The 21937-nt window shown below is 41.6% G+C and overlaps 1 protein-coding gene across 2 annotated transcripts in view; it reads left to right on the top strand.

Moving 5' to 3' along the window:
* Window positions 1-10836, top strand: part of MACO1 (macoilin 1) — a 62870-nt gene extending 52034 nt beyond the window's left edge. For both annotated transcript variants that reach the window (XM_087728312.1, XM_087728311.1), the window contains exons 9-11: window positions 2063-2183; window positions 5234-5408; window positions 8709-10836. In XM_087728312.1, the coding sequence (XP_087584438.1) occupies window positions 2063-2183; window positions 5234-5408; window positions 8709-8911 (499 nt within the window). In that variant the 3' untranslated portion in view covers window positions 8912-10836. The remainder of the gene's footprint in view (window positions 1-2062; window positions 2184-5233; window positions 5409-8708) is intronic.
* The last annotated feature ends 11101 nt before the right edge of the window (window positions 10837-21937 follow it).

Here is a 21937-nt window from a genome sequence, read left to right as displayed (position 1 = left end):
ACCTCTGATCATAATTGAGCTTGGCAAGTACCATATTTTTCGGAGTATAAGATGCACCTTTTTCTCTCAAAAAAGAGGCTGAAAAATTGGGTGCGTCTTATACACTGAATACAGCATTTTTTGCCTCCCAAAACCCCGCCCCCTTCACCCAAATGGCCATGCAGTGCCTTTAAGAAGCGTGTAGAATGCTCATGGGGACCGGGGAGGGCAGAAATGAGCAAAAAATAAACTGTTTTTTGCTCAGTTTTGCCCCCCTCAGCCCCCAGAGCACTCTACAAGCCTCCTAAAGGCTATGCATGCCCTTTTTTTTAAATTAAAGGGCCCGTTTTTGCGAAAAAATGGACCATTTTTGGGAGGTCTGCAGAGTGCAAAAACTTTTTTTTAAATTTCCCTCTTCAAAATCTTGGTGCATCTTATACTCCAAAAAATACAGTACGTTTATACATGTGACTGGACCTTAATGACTACTATGGCAGTGATAAGACACCCCTCGTTAAGTGAACACACTATTCTCCGTGGGCTGTTTTTTTTTTCCAGAAACCAGAAGTAAACACCAGTTTCTGGCAAAAACATCACAAATCACATGACTGCAGGACCCTGCAACCGCCCATAAATTGACTATAAAAAATATGATTTCTGTAATAGAGTTGTCAAAGTCTGGAATGCTCTTCCTGATTCAGTTATTTCAGCTACACATTTTCACAGTTTCAGTCACAAATTTACTTCTGTGGACCTTACACCATACTTAAGTGGTTAGTAGAGGGGGCGTGCATAAGTGTACTTTGCCTATCATCCCTGTCAATGTATTTTTATTCTTGTTCTCATTTTTGTCTGATAAATGCTAATAAATAAATGAATGCCAGTGCCAAGTGCCCAAAATACAGTCACATGACGATAGGCAAGGATGATGTCAGAACTTTGAAACTGGGCCATAAGTCTTGGGAGAGGTTTGTCAGAACTTCTGACAGCTGATAATTGACTGGTCATAAATTGAGGACTACCTGTAAAGCTCAGATGATGTGACCTTTCTGACAAGTTAGTTGTGTGCTCAGAGCATGTTATTCTCATCCAAACATACAAAATCCTTCCCCTATAGAGTCTGATGTTTAACAGTCCAGAACAAGCTTTATTATAGTGTAAGATAAAGGTAAAGGTTCCCCTCACACATATATGCTAGTCGTTTCCGACTCTAGGGGAGGGTGCTTGTCTCTCAAAGCCGAAGAGCCAGCGCTGTCCAAAGACGTTTCTGTGGTCATGTAGCCGGCATGAAAAAATGCCCAAGGCACATGGAATGCTTTTACCTTCCCACCAAAGTGTTCCCTATTTTTCTACTTGAATTTTTAAATGCTTTCAAACTGCTAGGTTGGAAGAAGCTGGGACAAGTAACAGGAGCTCACTCCGTTACGTCGCACTAGGGATTCGAACCACCGAACTGCCAATCTTACTGATCGACCAGCTCAGCGTCTTAGCCACTGAGCCACTGTGTCCCCTTTTATTTTTATTATTACATTATCCGAGACCCTATAAACTTACTCTCTTATCAGAGGCAGGATGGATGAATCCAGAGAGGGCATGCAAAAGATTTAATCTGAACTTATCTGTGCCAAAGTTTTTTAGCCAGTGCAGTATTAAATATGACTAAAAATGCAGGACTGGTTTGGACAAAACTCAGCAGCACTTTGTCATGCGGCTGTTGACAAAAATAGGATTGCCAGCATGATCCGCCAACATCCTATGACGGATATGGCACAAGAAGAAGAAGAAGAAAAATGCAGCATTTTCTTTCCCAAATATTGAACTGAGAAGGGAAGATTACAAACATCAGGTAAATGCGTGCAAAAGTTTCCCTTCTCCTGTTTCTGGAGGGTTTTTTAGGAAACAAAACTTCATTTTGGAAATCTACAGCTGCAAACCTAACCGAAGATTATATGGTTCACAAATTATGTTTTCTTTTGCACTGTTATTCATCTGCTTTATAAAAAGAGTCCACATTCATGAAATTAGCTGAAACCCAGACTGAAAGCTTGCCCTCTTCTCTCGTTCCCCTTATTTTTTTTGCTAGAGGAGAATGCACTGAGACGTTACGAAATCGCATCAGAGACCTGGAGACAGAGTGCAAAAAGCTAACTATTGATATAAAGGTGAAAGAAGATCAGATACGAGATCTAGAAATGAAAGTTCAGGTAAGGAGAAAGTAACAAAATGTTCCATGAGTCTGTTAGCCAGAATTCTAGGGTTACCTTTTAAATTTAGCAAAACATTTGCAGGATTTGAAAAATACACCAGGGTTTTACTCTTTTCTTACTCTAAATTAGCTTGAGGTAGGCTACAATTCCATCACCCATAGATTGGTCGTGCTGGGAATGATGGAAGATATAATCTTAACACATTTCCAAGGTGCTCATTTGGGGAAGAATGTCTGAACCTCAAAGCTGTCTTTTTATTTTCCACACCTTTTCCAGCAAGAATATTTGCTTACTGAGAAGAATGTGTTAACCTACACCAGTGGTGGGATTCAAATTTTTTTACTACTGTGGGCGTGGCATGGTAGCATGGCATGGCTTGGTGGCCATGGCAGGGGAAGGATATTGCAAAATCCCCATTTCCACCCCACTCCTGGGGGAAGGATGCTGCAAAATCTCCATCCCCCACCCCAACCTGCTTTCCAGCTCCGTTCTTCTGTGCAGGTCAACAAAAGAAGACCCAGATGATCAACTGGGACTTGGGAGGCAACGAATAGATGGTGGCAGGGCCAGCCAGAGGTGGTATTTGCTGGTTCTTCGAACTTCTCAAAATTTCTGCTACCAGTTCGCTAGAACCAGTCAGAACCTACTGAATACCCCCTCTGACCTACACTTCACTCTTTGGGTAATAACAATCTGCAAATGAGGTCTAACAGATTTCCTTAGTTCTATCTGATTAATTTCAAAATTAATCCAGTCCCAAAAGTTTTCTTGATATACATTTCCAAAACTAAAATTATGTTCACAAAATAAGGGTGCAAAAGGGATGAAGACCATAATCAAATTGACTCCACAATGGTGGAAAAATGTGTAAACTGTGCTTAAGAAAAAAAAATAAACTGTAAGAAATATTTCCAGAATCTGAAACCCATTGTGTACAAGCCTTGAAATAGTTACACATTTTTGATAAGGCATCATTTCCAGGGGAGAATGGGGAGAGGGAAGGTTAACAATTCTTTCCTGAGAACTGTGAAAACGAAGCAAGGTGTAAAAATCAAGGAGCAGAGGCAGATTTCAGTCCTTTCTGTAGGAACAGAAGCTGGCTGGGTGACCTTGAGCCATTCACTCCCCCTCAACTCAAATCAGCATCAGGATCTGTGACAAGCTGGCTGAGAAACAAAATCCCTTATCACATCTTGCACTAATAGCTTTGTTGTAAGAACTAGGCAAGCACAAAGCAAAAACAGTCTATGGGAGACCAATTGGGGACTGAAAACTATCCAGATCTGGATGACACTAGAAAAGTTCAGAGTCTTCAATTTAGATAGAACAGGGGTGGGGAGAATCTACAACTGTTTCAGGAAACCTTCGTATTTTGTTAAGAATTTAACATCCTATGAATTTCCAATGAAATAGCTTCACTTTTTGAAAGTTTTTTGTACGTCCCATGGTTGAACAAGTCAAATTAGCTCAACAAACAGGTGGTTGATTACCGAGGGTCAATTTACGAAGGAAAGTCATTATAGTCATTGTCACGAATTATTCTGAAATGAAATTAAAGACATTTCTGAAGAACAGGGTTACCAACTAGGCTTATATGCTAACTGTAGAATTTATCTGAATAATATTTTGGGGAAAATATACTTGTCTCCACTATATAAGCTTCTCAGAGACATTCTAAGTGTCCACAGAGTCCCTCGGGAATAGGGCGGCATACAAGTATAATAAACATAACATAACACAGCAAGTGACAAGAATGGTATGTGAATGAGCAGGACATTTATGCTTTTACTTTAACTTGGAGCCTGAGAGACCCAGATCAATGTGTACCTTCTCAACTATAGGATAATTATTATCCTATATGCCTCATCTGATAATACATTTACCCACACCAAGGCCAACACCAACATTCAGTGGTAACCATATCAGTCTTTTCAAAGCTCTTGGCAAAAAAACAATATCTATATACTACTAAGACTCTTGTGCCTAGACAGGTAGTCCTCAACTTACGATCACAATTGAGTGCAAAATTTTATGTTGCTAAGCGAGATGTTTGTTAAGTGAGTTTTTCCCCCATTTTAGGAGCTTTCTTGCCACAGTTGTTTAAGTGAATCACTCCAGTTGTTAAATTAGTGACAGGTTTGTTAAGTGAATCTGGCTTCCTCGTTGACTTTGCTTGTCAGAAGGTCACAAAAGTTGATCGCATGACCTCGGGACACTGCAACTGTCATAAATTTGAGTCAGTTGTCAAGCATCTGAATGTAAATCACGTGACCATGGGGATGCTGCAACGGTCGTAAGTGTGAAAAATGGTCATAAGTCACTTTTTTCAGTGCCATTGTAACTTTGGTCAATAAATGAAGTGTTGTAAGCCGAAGACTACCTGTGACCTTTACCTGGGCGAAATGGTACATCATAGGGCAAATTTGTTTCAACCATGGTACCTCAAATGGACAGAATACTGGGATCCATCTACTCCCATGGAAATGACATTTTGGAGCGCTCTTGCCCTTTTGGCATTGCCACGTTGTTGCTCTTCAGCATTGCTGCCACTCTGGAGCACTGATATGATCCTCATTTACAATGTTTCTCGACAGCTTCCCAAATATAATTGGGGAAGCCATCAGGAAATAGTCAGTGGGGATTCTGTGACTGCAGCTGATGGCAGGAAGGCAATAGTGGGTTTGGGTGATGAAATATATATGAAAGGATGACCCAACAAGTCACAAGTTGTCTAGTGACAGCTAAACATTTCCCTTTCCAAATCCATATGAACTACTTTGTTGTTCAAACATGGCTTAAATGTGAGTGTGTTTGTACAGCTGGGCTCTTGGTGACTACACAGAAGTTGTTGGTTTTTTTGACAATGGTAGAAAAGGTGATTTTCCAAGATTTTGTTTACCTTTCTAATCTAGTGGGTATTCCCAAGCACCCAGAACCACATGTTTGCCCCAGTTTCTCCCCGCTTCCCCACCCATATTTTTTCCTCCCCCTTGAATCTCAACCTATTGATTGTGCTTGTAACGACCCTGCTTTTATTCCTTTGAAAGGAATGGCGGAAATACAAAGAGAATGAAAAGGACACAGAGGTATTAATGTCGGCCCTTTCAGCCATGCAGGATAAGACGCAGCACTTAGAGAACAGCCTGAGCGCAGAGACAAGGATCAAATTGGACCTCTTCTCTGCTTTAGGAGATGCCAAAAGACAGCTGGAAATAGCTCAAGGTGAGTGGGACCCCTGGCCTGATTGCTAATAAATCTCAGGGGCCCTTTAGTGCATTGTAAGAACCCAAAGTGCAGGTAGTCCTCATTTAGTGACCACAATTGGGACCAGCAAATCAGCCGTTAAGCGAAGTGATCGCAAAGGGAAACCATGACTGTGCTTACGATCTTCCTTTAGCTTTCCTTGGTTTTTGCAGATGTGCGAAGGTCATAAATGCAAGAATTTTCATCACCATCATAACTGTGCATATGGTTACTTAACAAGTTAGCCGCTAATGAGGACTACCTGCAATCCTTGTGGGAGCGTCCATCGCAGCTTTGAATATCACCGCATGATATGTGAGGGCATTTCCTTGTGTTTTCAAAGCCATTGCTGGAAAGTTTTCATTGGGAAAAACTGGCAAGGAAAGATCCCTATGGCCCTTTGGCTCTTGACTGCTGAAAATAACTTTGAAATGAACTCTCAGAGCAATCTTTTCTGACCTGACCATTTCTCTCCCATCTGCTTAAAAGTGTTTTTGCTCTGTTTAACGTTTTTCTGAGTGTTTGGCTCAATAATTCACTGGCTAATTAACGTCCATTATAAAAGTTACTATAATCATAAGGGCATCAGTTAAAACTGGGTAAGAGTATGGACAGTTGGTTCAAAAATCGATTCTTTAACTTCCTTTTTAAAAAAAAGAATTATTAAATTTTCATACTATGAAAAACAAATGAAAATAAAGACAGTAGGGAAATGGGAAAGGAAATAAAGAGGAACAAAGAAGTGTGGGGTAGAGGGGGTGGGAGAAAAAAGTATTAACTTCCAACTTTTTTAAGTGCAGTAGAGTACAAATAGTAAGATACAAGCTCAACTTTTTACTTTTACGTACCTAGTACATTAGTCATTTCTATAACAATAGACTTACCTACTCAGAAAATCCCAAAGTCAAAACTTCTTTTTTTCTTTCTCCAGAAATGTCAGGTTTTTTTCTGAAGGGAAATGAGATGGCCATATAAACCTAATCAAATTAAGCAACCCTTGTTATAAAAAAGGAAACAGTATAACCAAAGACAGCTCCCTCCTAACCCATTTCTGTAGCACTTCTTAGTCTCCAACACTACACAGCCAAAACTCAATTGCAGAGTAATAATTGTATAGCAATTTTTCTCACTCTTATGTTGAAGCAGTTAATTGGGGAAAGGTTTTCTGTTATCATTTTGTTTAAATCAACGTACAGGCCCTAAAAGCAGGAAGAGGGGCAGGGATTCTCAAGAGAAGAGGGTGAAACCTATTCTCCAAAACACTTGCAGTTAGGACAAGAAGCAATGGATGGAAACTAATCAAGGAGAGAAGCAACCTAGAACTAAGGAGAAATTTCCTGACACAACAATCAGTTCTGTAGTTGTGAATGCTGTAACACTGGACATTTTTAAGAAGAGATTGGACAACCATTTGCCTGAAATAGTATAGGACTTCCTGCCTGAGCAGGGGTTGGACTAGAAGACCTCCAAGAACCCTTCCAACTCTGTTATTCTGATGTCAGTCCTGCCTATTTGAATCAGCTCAGTAAAAAATAATGGGGTGAGATGGGGGAGAGAGTTCAAGCATGGGTCAGAAAAAGGAAGTTGCCGGGTTTGTTTGTTTGTTGTTGTTGGATTGGCTTTTTTTGGGCTTTCCGAGGATAACAGCAAGCAAGTCTAGAAAACAGGTCATTAAATTTTATTAGATCCGCAAATGCAACTCGAAGTGTGGACATTGCAAAAAAATGCAGACTTAAGAAATTAAGAGCACAGGCACAGCTGGAATTCCTCATGTTCTGAGCACAACGGAATGCTGAGAAAAGAGAAAAATGCATTGCTAAATTCTTTTGAAATAGATGAATTGTATCCCTAACTCATGGTAGTTCAATGGCTAAGATGCTAAGCTTGTTGATTGAAAGGTCGGCAGTTCGGCAGTTCAAATCCCTAGCACTGTGTAACGGGGTGACCTCTCGTTACTTGTCTCAACTTCTGCTAATCTAGCAGTTCGAAAGCATGTAAAAATGCAAGTAGAAAAATAGGAACCACCTTTGGTGGGAAAGTAACAGCGCTCCGTGCGCCTTCAGCATTTAGTCATGCCGGCCACATGACCACGGAGACTTTTTCAGACAGTGCTGGCTCTTCAACTTTGAAACGGAGATGAGCACCGCCCCCTAGAGTTGGGAGCAACTAGCACATTTTTGCGAGGGGAACCTGTACCTTTATCCCTAACTCTGTGGCTATTGTTGTGTTTTCAAACCTTAGGAAAATGATTTTTAGTGCAGGTTTCTAGCATTGAAATAAAAGGCGCCCTGGTCTCACAGGATAGCAGAAGCAAATCTTTCTGTGTCCATCTCTCTCTGTCCTCCTAGAAAATATTGCTGAGGAGAGGAAGAGCCCCTTTGGGCTTGAAAAATTTTGCAAAATCAGTGTTCCCCTTCTCAGTTTCAATTGGGAGTTTTGTCGGATGCTGTGAACTGCCACTTGATCCAGCAGAGGGTGCACAAGGCTAACAAAAGAATTGTCTTTCTTGAGTGATACCAGCACAAATCCCTGAACTGGGATATTTATTTTTCCTTGATATGTTGTAACACCACCCTCCCTTAACATGCCTTTTATCATAATACTTTTTAAAAAAATATTTATTAGTCTAGGACAGGGTTGTCAAACTCGTGTTGTCATGGCATCGTCACATGACATTGGGATTTCCACCCCCTTCACTAAACAGAGCGTGGGTGTGGCCAGTGCGTGACGCCTCCGACCCATGGGCCACAGGTTTGACAGCCCTGGTCTAGGGTTTCTACAAGGTGTGGTTAAAAAAAAAAAGTCAAGAGATGACAGTGCACTTGAATCTCCATTGTTGTTGGTCTGTTTTGTGTGCAGCTGGAGCTTCAGTTGCAACTCCACCTGTTGTTGGTCTGTTGTGCGTGCCAATATAGCTTCGGTTACACTACTGCAGCCTCCCTTTTTTGGCTGTACTATGTAGGCCCCGCTGAAAAGCCCTTCCTGTCAGGCACAAAGGATCGGGACCCTACATTAAGTTGCAGTACAGAAGATTTATTATTTCAAGCCTATACACAAGAATCCAGTCAACTAAGGGTCAGCACTAAATTGGCACTAGATAAGGGTCAATGGAATTCAAGGAGGACTAGGCTTGGGTCATTTGTGGCAACATAAGGACTGTAAGCTAATGATGTGTTTGACTCTGCCTCCAGTTCTGCTTGTTCTTCTCCTATATCTTAAAGTGAGCGTCTTTCTTTGCCTTAAAGTGAGCAATTCTTTTCTTTTCTTCCTTTTTTGCAGGGCAAATAATTCAGAAAGATCAGGAAATCAAGGACCTAAAACAGAAGATCGCGGAAGTGATGGCAGTCATGCCCAGCATAACATACACTGCAGCCACCAGCACGCTGAGCCCAGTTTCTCCACACTATTCTTCCAAATTTGTGGAGACCAGCCCTTCTGGACTTGATCCTAATGCCTCAGTTTATCAACCCCTGAAGAAATAAGCGCCAACTTTCCACCTGTCGCACCGAAGGCATCACACAGAAAAATCTCTTGCAGTCAAGATGAAATTTGTATAGTGTGAGACTGTACTGATTTCTTGTTTAAAAATAAAAATAAAGGGAAGTGGGGGGCCCCAACACCAAGGTTTGACTCAAACTGCCCATCAGTTTTTTCTTGTAAATTTTTAGAAAAACTCACAAAACTTTACAATTTTTTTTTTCTTGGCCAATACATTAAGGGGAAAAGAACCCACAATTCTTGGTTTTCATATAGCAAACTCTGCTTCTCTTTGTTAGTTCAAGTGAATTCACACACAGACACCCATGCATAAATGAATTGCTGCAAAGTTTCCCCTTGAAACTACCCAAAAGAATTTAAAAAATAGCAGCTCTGCTTGATTTTAAACCCTTCTTTCTCCCCCCCCCATTTCTTTTAAATATAATGAAGCCAAAATGGCAAATTAAAAATGGCAAGGAATAATGATGGAAATTCTTTAGTCTGTTTTTTTTTTGTTTTTTTTTTAATGGCGAAAGGGTTTGTAGTGAAATAAAGCTTTGATATAGAGGATGGTGAAATGGGGTTGAATGGAAGGAAGAATGTCCAAGAGATCAATTTACTTACCCCACTCAGGACCAAATGTGTAATAAGAGGGCATCATTTTCTTGAAGGAAGGCAATAAACACATGATAACGACATGTTCTTGGTACTTGTGTGAAGGTTCCCATCAGGATAGTTAATGGCTTGAAAGATGCTAATGTTGGCAGGACCTTGAGAAACTACGACATGCCAAGAGGAAATTTGACAATTTCAGAATTATCTCTCTTCCCCCACGCCCCTTTTGCTCCCACATAGCCTGAAATAAAAATAAAGCTCGTTTTACAGAGTCTACTGCAGGTCACCAATATAATTTGGATGTCATCTGCGGTTACATCTTTTTTTTGTTCATTTCTGGGTACCAAATCCAACAGTGTTTCTGATGATCAGGATATGCTGTAGCTGAATAGTAACAGAGGGAGTATTGTAGTAAAAGCAGAGCAGTGCAACATGGGGTATTCCAGAGACTGTCCGACTGGTTCATAAAAAGGGCAGCTTGGGTGTTTTGGTTTGCTTTTTTGTGTTTTTTTTTTTTAAGTCAAATTTCAATTACGCTTTCTATCCTGAGTTTGACAGTTTCATTTCAATGAGACTGGGCTAAAATCTCAGCCGTTGTGCCAAGGAGGTTTTGTTTTTTTAAGAATTTTTTAAAAAGAAACTCAAAATTGCACAAAGATTTCAGTTTAAATGTATATTGTGCATTGGTAGGAAAGTGTGTTGCACTGGCGACTTTTGAAGTGTTTAAGGTTTGAGTATGGGTGGGAGGGGCAGTGGGGCAGGGATTCAAAATTGTATTAGTAACTAGCAAAATTATTAAAAAGAGAAGCGAATTCATTATGATTTTGCAAACATGCAGTGGACTCTGGAAGGACAAAGTTCTTCTTTAAAACACTTTTTAAAGTTTCATAATTGGCAGGTATGCCTAGTTTAAAAACAAATTAAGTAGGACAAGCAAGTCAATAAAATATGAGTATTAATGGTCCATCATTTTAAATCAGATTCTTTTTCAGATTAAAAAAAAAATCCTAGCTTTAGCCAGGCGTGCATGTTGCTGTCATTTTGCTTTTTGGAATCATCTTGTGTAATTGTCACCATGAAAGTGTTACTCAGAAATGTCATTGGTTTTCATCTTTGTGCAAAACATGAACTCTTGTCATTGACTTTTTTGTGTTGAGGTTCCCCCATTTTTTTATTTTTATTTTTTATTGTTTTATTTTTCTTGGCTGCCCTTTTGGGCACCCTTTCTGTTGAAATACTTGGTCTTGGCTGCATTCCTTTTTTTTCTGTGGGGTTTACAAAAAAAATATAAAAATAAACATTTTCTTGCAGATAAGTCATTTTTTGGGGGTTTGTTTGTTTAAGTGATTAATGAGATAGATTTAAAACTCTTGGAAAGGTGAACAGATTTGGGTTTTTAGAATAGTTTGGGTGTCATCTAGCATAGTGTTTCTCAACCTTGACAACTTTAAGACTCCAGAATTCCCAAGCCAACATATGCTCAAGTGAAGTCATCTTACATCACTGAGAACTACACTTAAAATCTTTGGAGAGGGCACGGTAAGCTGAGTGATGATGCAAATTGGACCCAAATAATACCTGTGGGCAAAAGAGCCCTGGTGGCACAGTGGTTAGAATGCAGTATTGCAGGCTGACTCTGCTCACTGTCAGGAGTTCGATCCTGACCGACTCAAGGTTGACTCAGCCTTCTATCCTTCCAAGTTGGGTAAAATGAGGACACAGATTGTTGGGGGCAATAGGCTGACTTTGTAAACCGCTTAGACAGGACTATAAAGCGGTACATAAGTCTAAGTGCTATTGCTATTTTCTGGGGTGGATTCAAAGTTTTAAGTTTGGCGCCTCTTAATATTAAGCCAATGTTTTGGCTAACAAGCAATTCAGGGGCATTCCTTGATTTAAAATCAATTGCTTGATTTGTGTGTGACCTAAAATGGGATTGGAAGCCGTATGTGATCCTGAGGTTTCCGGTTTCCCCCTTCTTGATGGGGATCAAAGTGCAATGCAGTTTTGTGTCCTGTTGCTCCCATCAGAATTTCAAATTGGAGTAAAAACCTTTGCATGTGGTCCATGGCATTTATGCATAGGGTTAGAACCAAACGGAGTCTCTTTAGCTAGTAGAAACCTGGATTTAACTATTCTTTCACCTGAAGGTAAGTACTCTGATTTAAACAAAATGAAGAAAATCAGATTGGCTCATCGTCTAATTTTCTGAGATGCTGATTGTTGGGGAAAGTAGAAGAAAAAGGTGTTGGATAAAAATAAACTTGGCTTATAATGGATTGAGAATGTCAAAACTCTCTAAATGACTAAATTTATCAAAAGAATGCTCCTGTCACTTCTTACTTTTGCTGTTCATTATGTGTCCCCAAATTTTTATCCCATTTAAGTCTTTTTATCTCTAAAGGATTGTGGAATTGACTTTTTAAAAAATGAAGTGTCTTCTGCCTGCACCCTTTCCAAAATACTGTATAATAATTTAAGCAAAAGGCTAAACAATCAATTACTTTCAGAGGGTGGGAACTTTTACTCTTTCCCCCGCGTTTCAGACCTCAGATTGGAAGAAAAATTGTAGACCTTACAGAAGCCTTTAGAGTCATGATGCAGTTTGCTTGAGGCTAATGATGCTTGTTATGCAAAACCAGCTATTACGGATTTGCAAAAGCCACAATTTTTGTCTTAACTACTGTATAGATCCAACAAACTATTGTATTTCAGCAAATCAGGAGCCAGGTCACCAATTCAAAGCAGCGGAAACGAAAAATGACTTTATTTCTGAATTTCCTGTCCAGTTTTAAATGAAGTACTATTTTATAGCTGGGGTTTCCAAGATGTTACCTCTCGACTACATAACATTTAAAAAAAAATCTTGTAAAGAAATTCTTGCATAATTCTTGCCATGATCTCCCTGTAAGTACAGGCCCAATGGAAGTAAAATATATCAGAGTAAAAAGAAAAGTTATCTCTGATCAGGTTAGTTTATTCCAGAGATCTCCAACCTTGGCAACTTTTAAGACTTGTAGACTTCAACTCCCAGAATTCCTCAGCCAGCTTCATTATTCATTCATATTTGTATAGCTGCTCATCTCACATGAAAGTGACTTTCAGCAGCATACAAGTAGCACTTGACTTATGAACTTCCATTTAACAACAGTTAGAAATTACAATGATGCTTTAAAAAGTACAAGCAGTACTTGCTTATGCGGGTGAGGACTTACAAGCAATCCTCACCCTCATGAGTGTTGCAGTGTTCCCACAGTCACTTAATCAAAATTCAGGCACTTGGCAAGCAGCATGTGTTCACACGATCCCCATTTACAACTTCCCATCCAGCTTCCAATAAACAAAATCAAGGGGGAAGGCTTGATTCGTTTAACAACCTTCTGATTCTCTTAATGATAGTGGTGATTTACTTAACAATCCAGGGGAAAAAGTGGTAAAATCAGATGCAATTCAATGACTTGGAATTCTAGCTGAACTCCCACCCACCCACTAGGAGCCGAGGTGGTGCAGTGGTTAGGGTGCAGTACTGCAGGCCACTTCAGCCGACTGTTATCTGCAGTTCAGCGGTTCTAATCTCACCGGCTCAAGGTTGACTCAGCCTTCCATCCTTCCGAAGTGGGTGAAATGAGGACCCAGACTGTGGGGGCGATATGCTGACTTTGTAAACCGCTTAGAGAGGGCTGAAAGCCCTATGAAGCGGTATATAAGTCTAACTACTATTGCTTTGCTGGGCTGTTTTTGGCTTTGTAAAAAAAAAACACCTGTTGCTCTTGGTTTGTCTCCTTTATGGACTCCTTTATGTGTTCCTTGTCTCCTAGGATGCAGAATTCTCTGTGTTGAATTTTTTTTTTTGAATTTCAGAGCTGTGAAGATTCCTTCCCCAAATAATAGCAGTTACTGGATCATCGCTTAGAACAGTGTTTCTCAACCTTGGCAACTTGAAGATGTCTGGACTTCAACTCCCAGAATTCCCCAGCCAGCATTTGCTGGCTGGGGAATTCTGGGAGTTGAAGTCCAGACATCTTCAAGTTGCCAAGGTTGAGAAACACTGGCTTAGAATATGGGAGAGGGGAAAAGAGGTAGGTTTCTACTAGAGAGACACCAAGAAAAATGCTGAGAACATTAAACCAATAAGAACAAATATAAGACTTTGCAAACCAGAGGATCCCAAATTAAATCAATTGTCCTGACAAGAAGCAATGGTTGGAAACTAATCAAGGAGAGAACTAACCTAGAAATGAGGAATTTCCTGACAGAACAGTTAAATCAGTGGAACGACTTGCCTCCAGAAATTGTGGGTGCTCCCAATGCTGGAGGCTTTGAAGAAGAGATTGGACAGCCATTTTTCTGAAATGGCATAGGGCAGTGCTGGTGAACCTTTTTGGCATGCAGGCGCCGGGCAACTGCTCTTGCGGTTTCGGCGCATGCATGCACACCGGCCACCTGGTCTTCTGATTTTGGGTGTGTGAAGATCAGCTTCCCGGTTTGCATGCGCACGTGAAGGCCAGCTGGAACCCAGAAGAGCAATGGATGACAGCTCACGTGCCCAGAGAGATGGCTCTGCATGCCACTCCCGGCATGTGTGCCATAGGTTCGCCATCACGGGCATAGGGTTTCCTGCCTATGGTCCCTTCCAACTCCGTTATTCTGATTCTTCACTCTAGGGCTTAGGAAGATGTCAGTGTGAAATGATCCCTTTTTCATATCTTGCTCATTTCCATCTAATAACTTAGAACATATTCTAGTTTCTAACCATCATTACTAATGAGGACAAGCTTGAGATCTGTTCGATAATGATACTATCTGGTCATGCTACAAGACGCTGTAAATCGCTTCTTGTTGAAATGGCCTGAGCCATCTCTCTAGGCATGTGAGCTGCAGGGTCAGAGTGTTATCAGACCAACAAAAATAGATTGAACGTACTAATCAAAGAAATCCCTTCAGCAGCTGCCTTAAAACAACCAGAGAGTAATATGGCCCTTTTGACATGTGCTTCCATGCGCAAGCCTTAACAACAAGGACAGACAAGGATGCCTTTTCATTTCCTGGTTTTAACAGCCTCCTTGCACTGAGACGAGAAGGAAGGCATTATCAAAAAGATGAAGTCTACATATTCAGTTAATGTTCCTTATTGGCAAGAGAGGCAGATAGAAAACATTTATCGGTGTGTTTTCCATTACTGGCGGATCAATGGGGCTGCCTTTTCCCTCTCTCGGTTCTATGAGGCTTGAAAAGTCAGGTTACTTCCCAAGATATTCACTGCTAAAAAAAATAAGCTAAATAAAAAAGTATGGAGGATTTGTGGTTTTGCATGTTTTTAATGCATCTTCCATGTTCTGCAATGGTTTTGATCTATGAATTAGAAATACATAACTCTTGTAGTCCACTAGTAGCCTGGGGAGCTGACAGTAGAGTTGGACAGTCAGGAGGTTGGGGAGGAACATGGGCCAGTTCTGGAGTCTGGGGAAGGCTCAGACAAGGGCTCTGCATCAGAGGCAGAGGGGGGTTCAGCGACATCTGGGAGTTATGTGCTGCCTCCAGAACCTCCAGAGTTGGACATCAGCAAGGCAGAAGAACAGGGGGAGCCTGTTCCCATTGAGTGCATGCGCAGAGCTGCCAGAAGGCAAGAACAGTTAAGGCAAAAGGGGCAACTTGGGAGTAAGGCTTGGAGATGTTTGGCCCCACACCATAAGACATAAAGGAGGAGCAAAAACACATGCACCTTTGCAAGAAGCAACTTCGTTCATTCTGGTCAGTTTAAACTCTGAAGCTCTGTTTTGACTCTGTGCTCTGTGTGGCCTTGCAAAGCTAATTGCTAATTAAGTCTTTGGCAGCGTTTCAAGGTGGGTGCTTATCAGCCATATCCCGAAAGACTGTGGCAAACTTCTGTCAGACTCTTTACAAACTATTTGTGACTCATTACGAGCTGTGAATGAACATAATTCACAGCCGTCGAAATAAAAAGGGGGTTTTGGGGATTAAGCGTGTGCTTTTTACTGTCTCAGGAAGCCTATGTCAGAACAATAACAGTCTCCTTTCATTTTTTCCCCAAAACATTATGTTGCTTTTCATTCTTTTATCGAAAAAATAACAGAATAATGGAAATAAATTGTGTAAAGGAGCTCAGGACAGTGTTTGGGTCAGCAAGATAACCTTGCAAAAAACTAGACAAATATTGGATGTGAGAGGAGAAGCAAAGCACCAGGCTTGAGGATACTGTAAGTCAAACTGAACCAGGAGCTGCCGAAAATAATTCAGAGAATATTCCTCAGAGCATCGCTTACACTGGTCTACAAGGAGAAAGCCCCGGAAATGAGAGTAGCTTAATTTTACCAGAATTGGGTCACTAGTAAAGGAAAATTAAGTCCTGAGTATTAATTGGCTCCAGTTTCAAAAATACAGCTTCAGGTCAAAATTGCATCCAAACAATTCAAAATTAGGAGAAGGATGCGCGATTATGCTCCGTAGCTTCTCTGCAAAATGTGATCTAGCAGTGAGAATGGAGCAATCATTATAAGTTTATCTTGTTATTGAGACCAATAACATAACTTTCCATTCATTTATTGGTTTTTTTCATGTAACATTTTCATGCTTTTTGCAGGGAAAACTGACAAGCTCTAACATCAGATTAAATGACAAGTTTCCATCTTTATTCAGTATCTAAATTGTGCTTTTCGGCTTTTCTCTTGTGAACTGCAGTAGGATCGTCCCTGGGGACGATCAGTAATCAGCAAGCATGGACGGACTCTGTTTCCCTTGGTATCTTTTCTCCATGCCTGCGACATCCTGGTGGAATCTCTGCCCATGCTCATCCCTCACTGCCCCACAGTTCAATATAGTCTAAATGCTAGTGTAAGAAGTAAATTTTCAGTGACGTGTTTATAAGGTAAAGGTTCCCCTTGCACATATGTGCTACTTGTTCCCGACTCTAGGGGGTGATGCTCATCTCAGTTTCAAAGCCAAAGAGCCAGCGCTGTCCAAAGACGTCTCTGTGGTCATGTGGCCAGCATGACTAAACGCCGAAGATGCATGAAACACTGTTACCTTCCCACCAAAAGTGGTTCCTATTTTTCTACTTGCATTTTTTATGTGCTTTCAAACTGCTTGGTTGGCAGAAGCTGGGACAAGTAAAGGGAACTCTGTTACGCAGCACTAGGGATTCAAACCGCTGAACTGCTGACCTTTCTGACCGACAAGCTCAGCGTCTTAGCCACTGAGCAACCGTGTCCCTAATGTTTGTACTATACATACATACATACATACATACATACATACATACATACATACATACATACATACATACATCATACACAAATGTAACAAAGGCAACAGTAAAAATATTGGCTTTCTGTCTGGATGGTCTCTTGTGACGAGCCAATAGACAGAGAAAGGAAGCAGTAGGCCTCCTCCCATATTTGGGCATACCAGGGGTTGTGACACTAAATATATATCAGTGACGTGCGGTGAGGTTCACCGCTGGTGAGGCAAGCGTATTAGGCGGGGGGGGGGAGAAGGGGAAACCCTGGGCTAGGCAGTCTGCTCATACACGTGCGCCCTCGGCCACACACTTCCCCCTTTGCAAAAAGGCGAAGTCGAAGCAAAAAATGGGGAAAGCAGAGCCAGACCCAAAAGCGGTTTGAGGGGGTTAAAGAGAAAGAGAGGAGCCAGAGGGAAGCAGGCGCAGCACTTCTTACCCGGCTTGGAGAGGCATGGACGGTGGGGTGGAGGACTCCCAGCTCGGTCCTCCTCCCTCAGCGGTCTCTGAGTCAGGGCGGAATGATGGCTGGAGAGACTCAGGCGAGCAAGCCGCGCACAGCGCTCCAAGAAGCAGTGGCACAAGGGGTGCCCCCGCCTCCTTCCAGCCTCCCTCCGTCCGTCTCCTCCCAACTCGCATGGTGAAAAGAGGGTTTAAAGGGACCAGCGGGCGGCGAAAGAGAAAGCATCCCTGCACTTTAAAGTGCATGCCGCCTTCCGGCCATATAGCGGGACATGTCCCGCTGTATGGCTGGAAGCCTTGACATGAGCGCCAAAGATGAAAGCAGCCTCGACACCTGGCAATGCCGCTCACACTCGCCACCTCGATTATGCACAGAACCCGCAACTATTTCCATAGTATCCATGCAGCGCCAGCCTAGCAATACACACAAACGCACACACACACACACTGGGCATGTTCTTCCCACCTGGCAAAAACACTCACAATGCCAGCTGGATGCCTCTTCCCCACCACCCACCCAAAAAAGCCCACATCCTCTCAGCAAACTGCCACCCATACCTGGTCCCATATATATATTGAGTGCCCCTGGCACTTGAAGCCCCAACCACCTGTCCTTCGCCAACAGTCTGAGAAAAGCTAACAACCTGGAAGTCTCGCTTCGCTGCCCGCCCGCCCATTGCCTCCATAAAAAATAAAAAATAAAAAAATAAAAATAAATGTGCCAGCCCGCGCGCCAGCAGAGGCGGGTAAAACACACACACACAAAAAAAACAAATTACAATTACTTACATTACAAATAATATTGAATTCCACCCCCTGCCCCCTCCCTATGACCCACATACCTTCCAGCTGCCTCAAAAATGCAAGATTTGGTCTAGCCAGGGCCAGGTAGGCTAGGATAGTTGCTGCTAGAGTCACCACGTGGATGACTCTGTTTAAATGTTTTAAAAAAGCCTCTAAACAAACTGCCTTCTGCAGGAAGAGGCCAGAGAATCACATGCCTCATTTGCATAAGTAATTTTTCGCTTTTTAACCCTTGCTTAACTCTTAAAAGGCGAAAAATTCCTTATGCAAAGGAGGCCCATAGTTCTCTAGCCTCCCCCTACAGTTAACACTAAGCAGACTCAAAGTCACTGTGACTTGGATTCTGGCAGCAACTACCTTGGCCTTTTTAATTATTTAAAAAAATTCTTTAAAATTATTTCCTTTTCCTCATGACTGGTTAGGCCACGCCTCCCCTGCCTCTAGTGACGGCACATCCCTGATGTGTGTGTGTGTGTGTGTGTGTGTAGTATTTGTGCTACAAATTATATATATATAATGTACTAACATGTTTGTACCAAGTGCCTTATAGGACCTAAGCAAATTTTCCACATGTTTTTCATAGTCACCTGCCTTGCTGTTCTCAAAGTGAAGATAAATTTATACACTTCCATGTGGTACCATTTTCATTGTTTTACCATACTTTGTGGAGAAGTTATGAGGTGTTGTGATCATTAGACACCTCCCTCTGTTGTAGGCAAACATACCACCTGTGTATAAATCTTTATTGTGAAATATCTTGAAAACTTTAGCCAATCACTATACTTATCACCTGTTTTCTAATTCATCTAATCAAAATGTGTCAAATTAACACATGTTATCTCAGAGATTGTTCATTTCCCAAAATGTGTAGATCAGTGTTATGGGAGACCTAGGTGGGCAACAGCTTGGATAGTACCAACAGCTTCCATTTAGAATAGAATAACAGAGTTGGAAGAGACCTTGAAGGTCGTCTAGTCCAACCCCCCACACCACTTCAGGCAAATGGATATCCAACATCTTCTTGTTGGAGCATTCACAACTTCTGGAGGCAAGTTGTTCCATTTATTAATTGTTCTAAATGTCAGGAAATTTCTCCTTAGTTCTAAGTTGCTTCTCTGCGTGATTAGTTTCCACCCATTGCTTCTTGTTCTACCCTCAGGTGCTTTGGAGAATAGCTTGACTCCCTCTTCTCTGGGGCAGCCCCTGAGATATTGGAAGACTGCTTTCATGTCTCCCCTAGCCCTTCTTTTCATTAAACTAGACATACCCAGTTCCTGCAGCTGTTCTTCATATGTTTTTTCAGCACTGTTGTAACTTAGAATGGTCACTAAATGAACTGCTGTAAGTTGAGGACTACATGTACAGTGGAAGCAACCAATCAGAGCTACCCAGGTGTGGAGCTGCAGGCCCCAAGTTCAGCTGCTTGCTTAGGGATGATTGTATTCATTGCTTCATCTTGGATGCAGCTTTGGGATTTAATGTTATTCAAAATATTGCCTGTGAATTAATAAAACCATCAATTATTAAAAGCCACCAACACTCCCTGGTGATTGTTTGCTGCAAAGTTAATGTATAAACCCAGAAGGAGTTGTGTGAGCTGAAGTAGAAATGTCTGGGATTTGCATTCTGTTTATTTCCATTTAGTGCTCTTTTATCGTCATTCACACAAAAGTTTTTAACCCTAAACTTGGAAGAGAAAGAGAGAGAGAGGGAGGGAGGGGGAGGGAGAGGTTTGCTGGGAAAATTATATACAATCCTCAACTTCTCAGTGGTAGTTTGCCGAATAAGCCATAATTGTCTGGATATGCAAGCCATAAACCATGGCCTATCAACCATGGTGGCTGGACTCGTAGAGCTCTCTCTGCCACAGACAAGCAGACCCCATTGTGGTTTGTGCGATGTATGAATCAAGTCCCCGAGATCCTGCCTGCCTGAGGGAAAAGAATTCTGCCCAAAATCATTGGTTTTCTGCCCATTTTGAATGTGGTGCAAGGGGAGAAGATTTTTAAAATGATTAATGCTTCACTGCTGCTATCAGTCGTAAAGCCATAGAGGCTCAGAGATGTAGAATCACATTATCCAGATGTTGTTTGTTACAAATAAATCCACACCTTCTGGCTGCAACAGCTGTTGGGTAAAGCCAAATGAGGGGCCGATAAAATCTAAATATTGTGACTTAAATTTGAGTTTATGGTATCAAGAGACCTTTTTTTTTTTTTGTAGAATTTGAGAACAGGCCTTGAACTAGGCAGCACTGGTTCAAAGTACAGGTAGCTCATTTAGTGACCAAAGTTATAATGCCACTGAAAAAAAAAGTGACTTATGGCCATCTTTCACACTTACCACCTTTACAACAGCCCCATGGTCAGGTCAAAATTCAGATGCTTGGCCACTGATTCATATTTATGATGGTTGCAGTGTTCCCGGGTCACCTGATCCCTTTTTGTGACTTTCTGACAAGCGAAGTCAATGGGGAAGCCAGATTCAATTAACAACCATGTTGCTAACTTAACAACAGCAGTGATTCGCTTAACAACTGTGGCCAGAAAGGTGGTAGAATGGGGCAAAACTCACTTCACAAATATCTCACTTAGCAACAGAAATTTTGGGCTCAGTTGCGGTTGAAGTCAAGGATTACCTCTATTTTACAATGCTTGTTCAGTGGCTTTTGATGGCCAAATTAAGTTGGCTTTCATTTAGTATAGTAACTGGTAGTTACCTGCTGTCCTTTCCTTCTTTCCATATTCACTGAGGATGGAGTTGGGAATAAGACCTCCAGAACAAGTCAGCACTGTTCAAAATGCATAAAGCAAAAAACTTGATATTGGGGGGGGGGAATACTGAGATGATCCACCCTTGAGTCATATGCTGAGTTTTATCCAATGTGAAACAGTCCAGTGTGGATTTCACAGAACTTCTTAGAGGACCTAAGTAAGGTCCTCTAAGGTTTATAATAAACTTGTGGTCTGCCAGTGGAGTCAGACAGTGAGGAGATTGGGGAGGAACATGAGCCAGTCCTGGAGTCTGGGGAAGGGCTCTGTGTCAGAAGCAGAGAGGAGCCAGGGCAGTCTGGCAGTTCTCAGCTGCCTTTGGAGCTAGACAGCAGTGAGGCAGAGGAACAGCTGGAGCCTGTTCCCAGTGTGCGCATGCACAGAGTTGCCAGACTAAGGGATCAACTGAGAAATCAGGGCTGACTTGAGAGTAATGCCACAGGTAGATGGTGAATGGCCCCTCCTGTAGGAAATAAAAGAGGAGTGAAAGGGGAGTGGGATTTTGGAAGAAACCATTTGTTTATTCATTTCAGAAGTGTGAAGATCTGTCTGTGAATCTCAGAGACTCTGTGCCAAGTCTTTCCTTGCACAGCACTATTGTGTTTGGACAATATTTACACGGCAGCTTTCCAAGCTAGATAAGGTCTGTGGTCATAACTTCACCTTTGAAAGACTGTTTGCCAGGCCTTTGCTGAATGTGAATGAGAGGAATTCACATTTGTTTAATAAAAGGGGTTTTGTTAGGACCAGGACTCTGCTTCGTACTTTTTAGGGAAGCCTAGGTCAGAACAAAACTCTAGTGATCTGGATGGAAAACATCTGATACATAGAGCTTTTGAGACCTAAAAACATATGTGCTAGAATGCAAGCTTCAGCACAAACCACACACATTGATTAGCAAAACTCACAGCAGTGAACATATTGTTGATTCCCGATTGTTAGCTAAATTGGTTCAAATACCACCAAGGGCCTTTTTGCTTGCATTTCTTTGCCATCTGCAGGGAATGTTAGCCAGATGTATCCTAACACAGAGACTTGATACTGAGATGATCCACCCTTGAGTCATATGCTGAGTTTATACAACAGACATGGCTAATATGTGGTGATCTAAATGTTTGTGGAGA

This window comes from Thamnophis sirtalis, unplaced genomic scaffold (genome assembly GCF_051295495.1).
Source record: "Thamnophis sirtalis isolate CommonGarterSnake01/CBP01778 unplaced genomic scaffold, rThaSir2_p1.2 scaffold_13, whole genome shotgun sequence".
Lineage (NCBI taxonomy): Eukaryota > Metazoa > Chordata > Lepidosauria > Squamata > Natricidae > Thamnophis > Thamnophis sirtalis.
The sequence above is the reverse complement of the archived record's forward strand: the minus strand, read 5'-3'. Positions and strand labels throughout refer to the sequence as shown.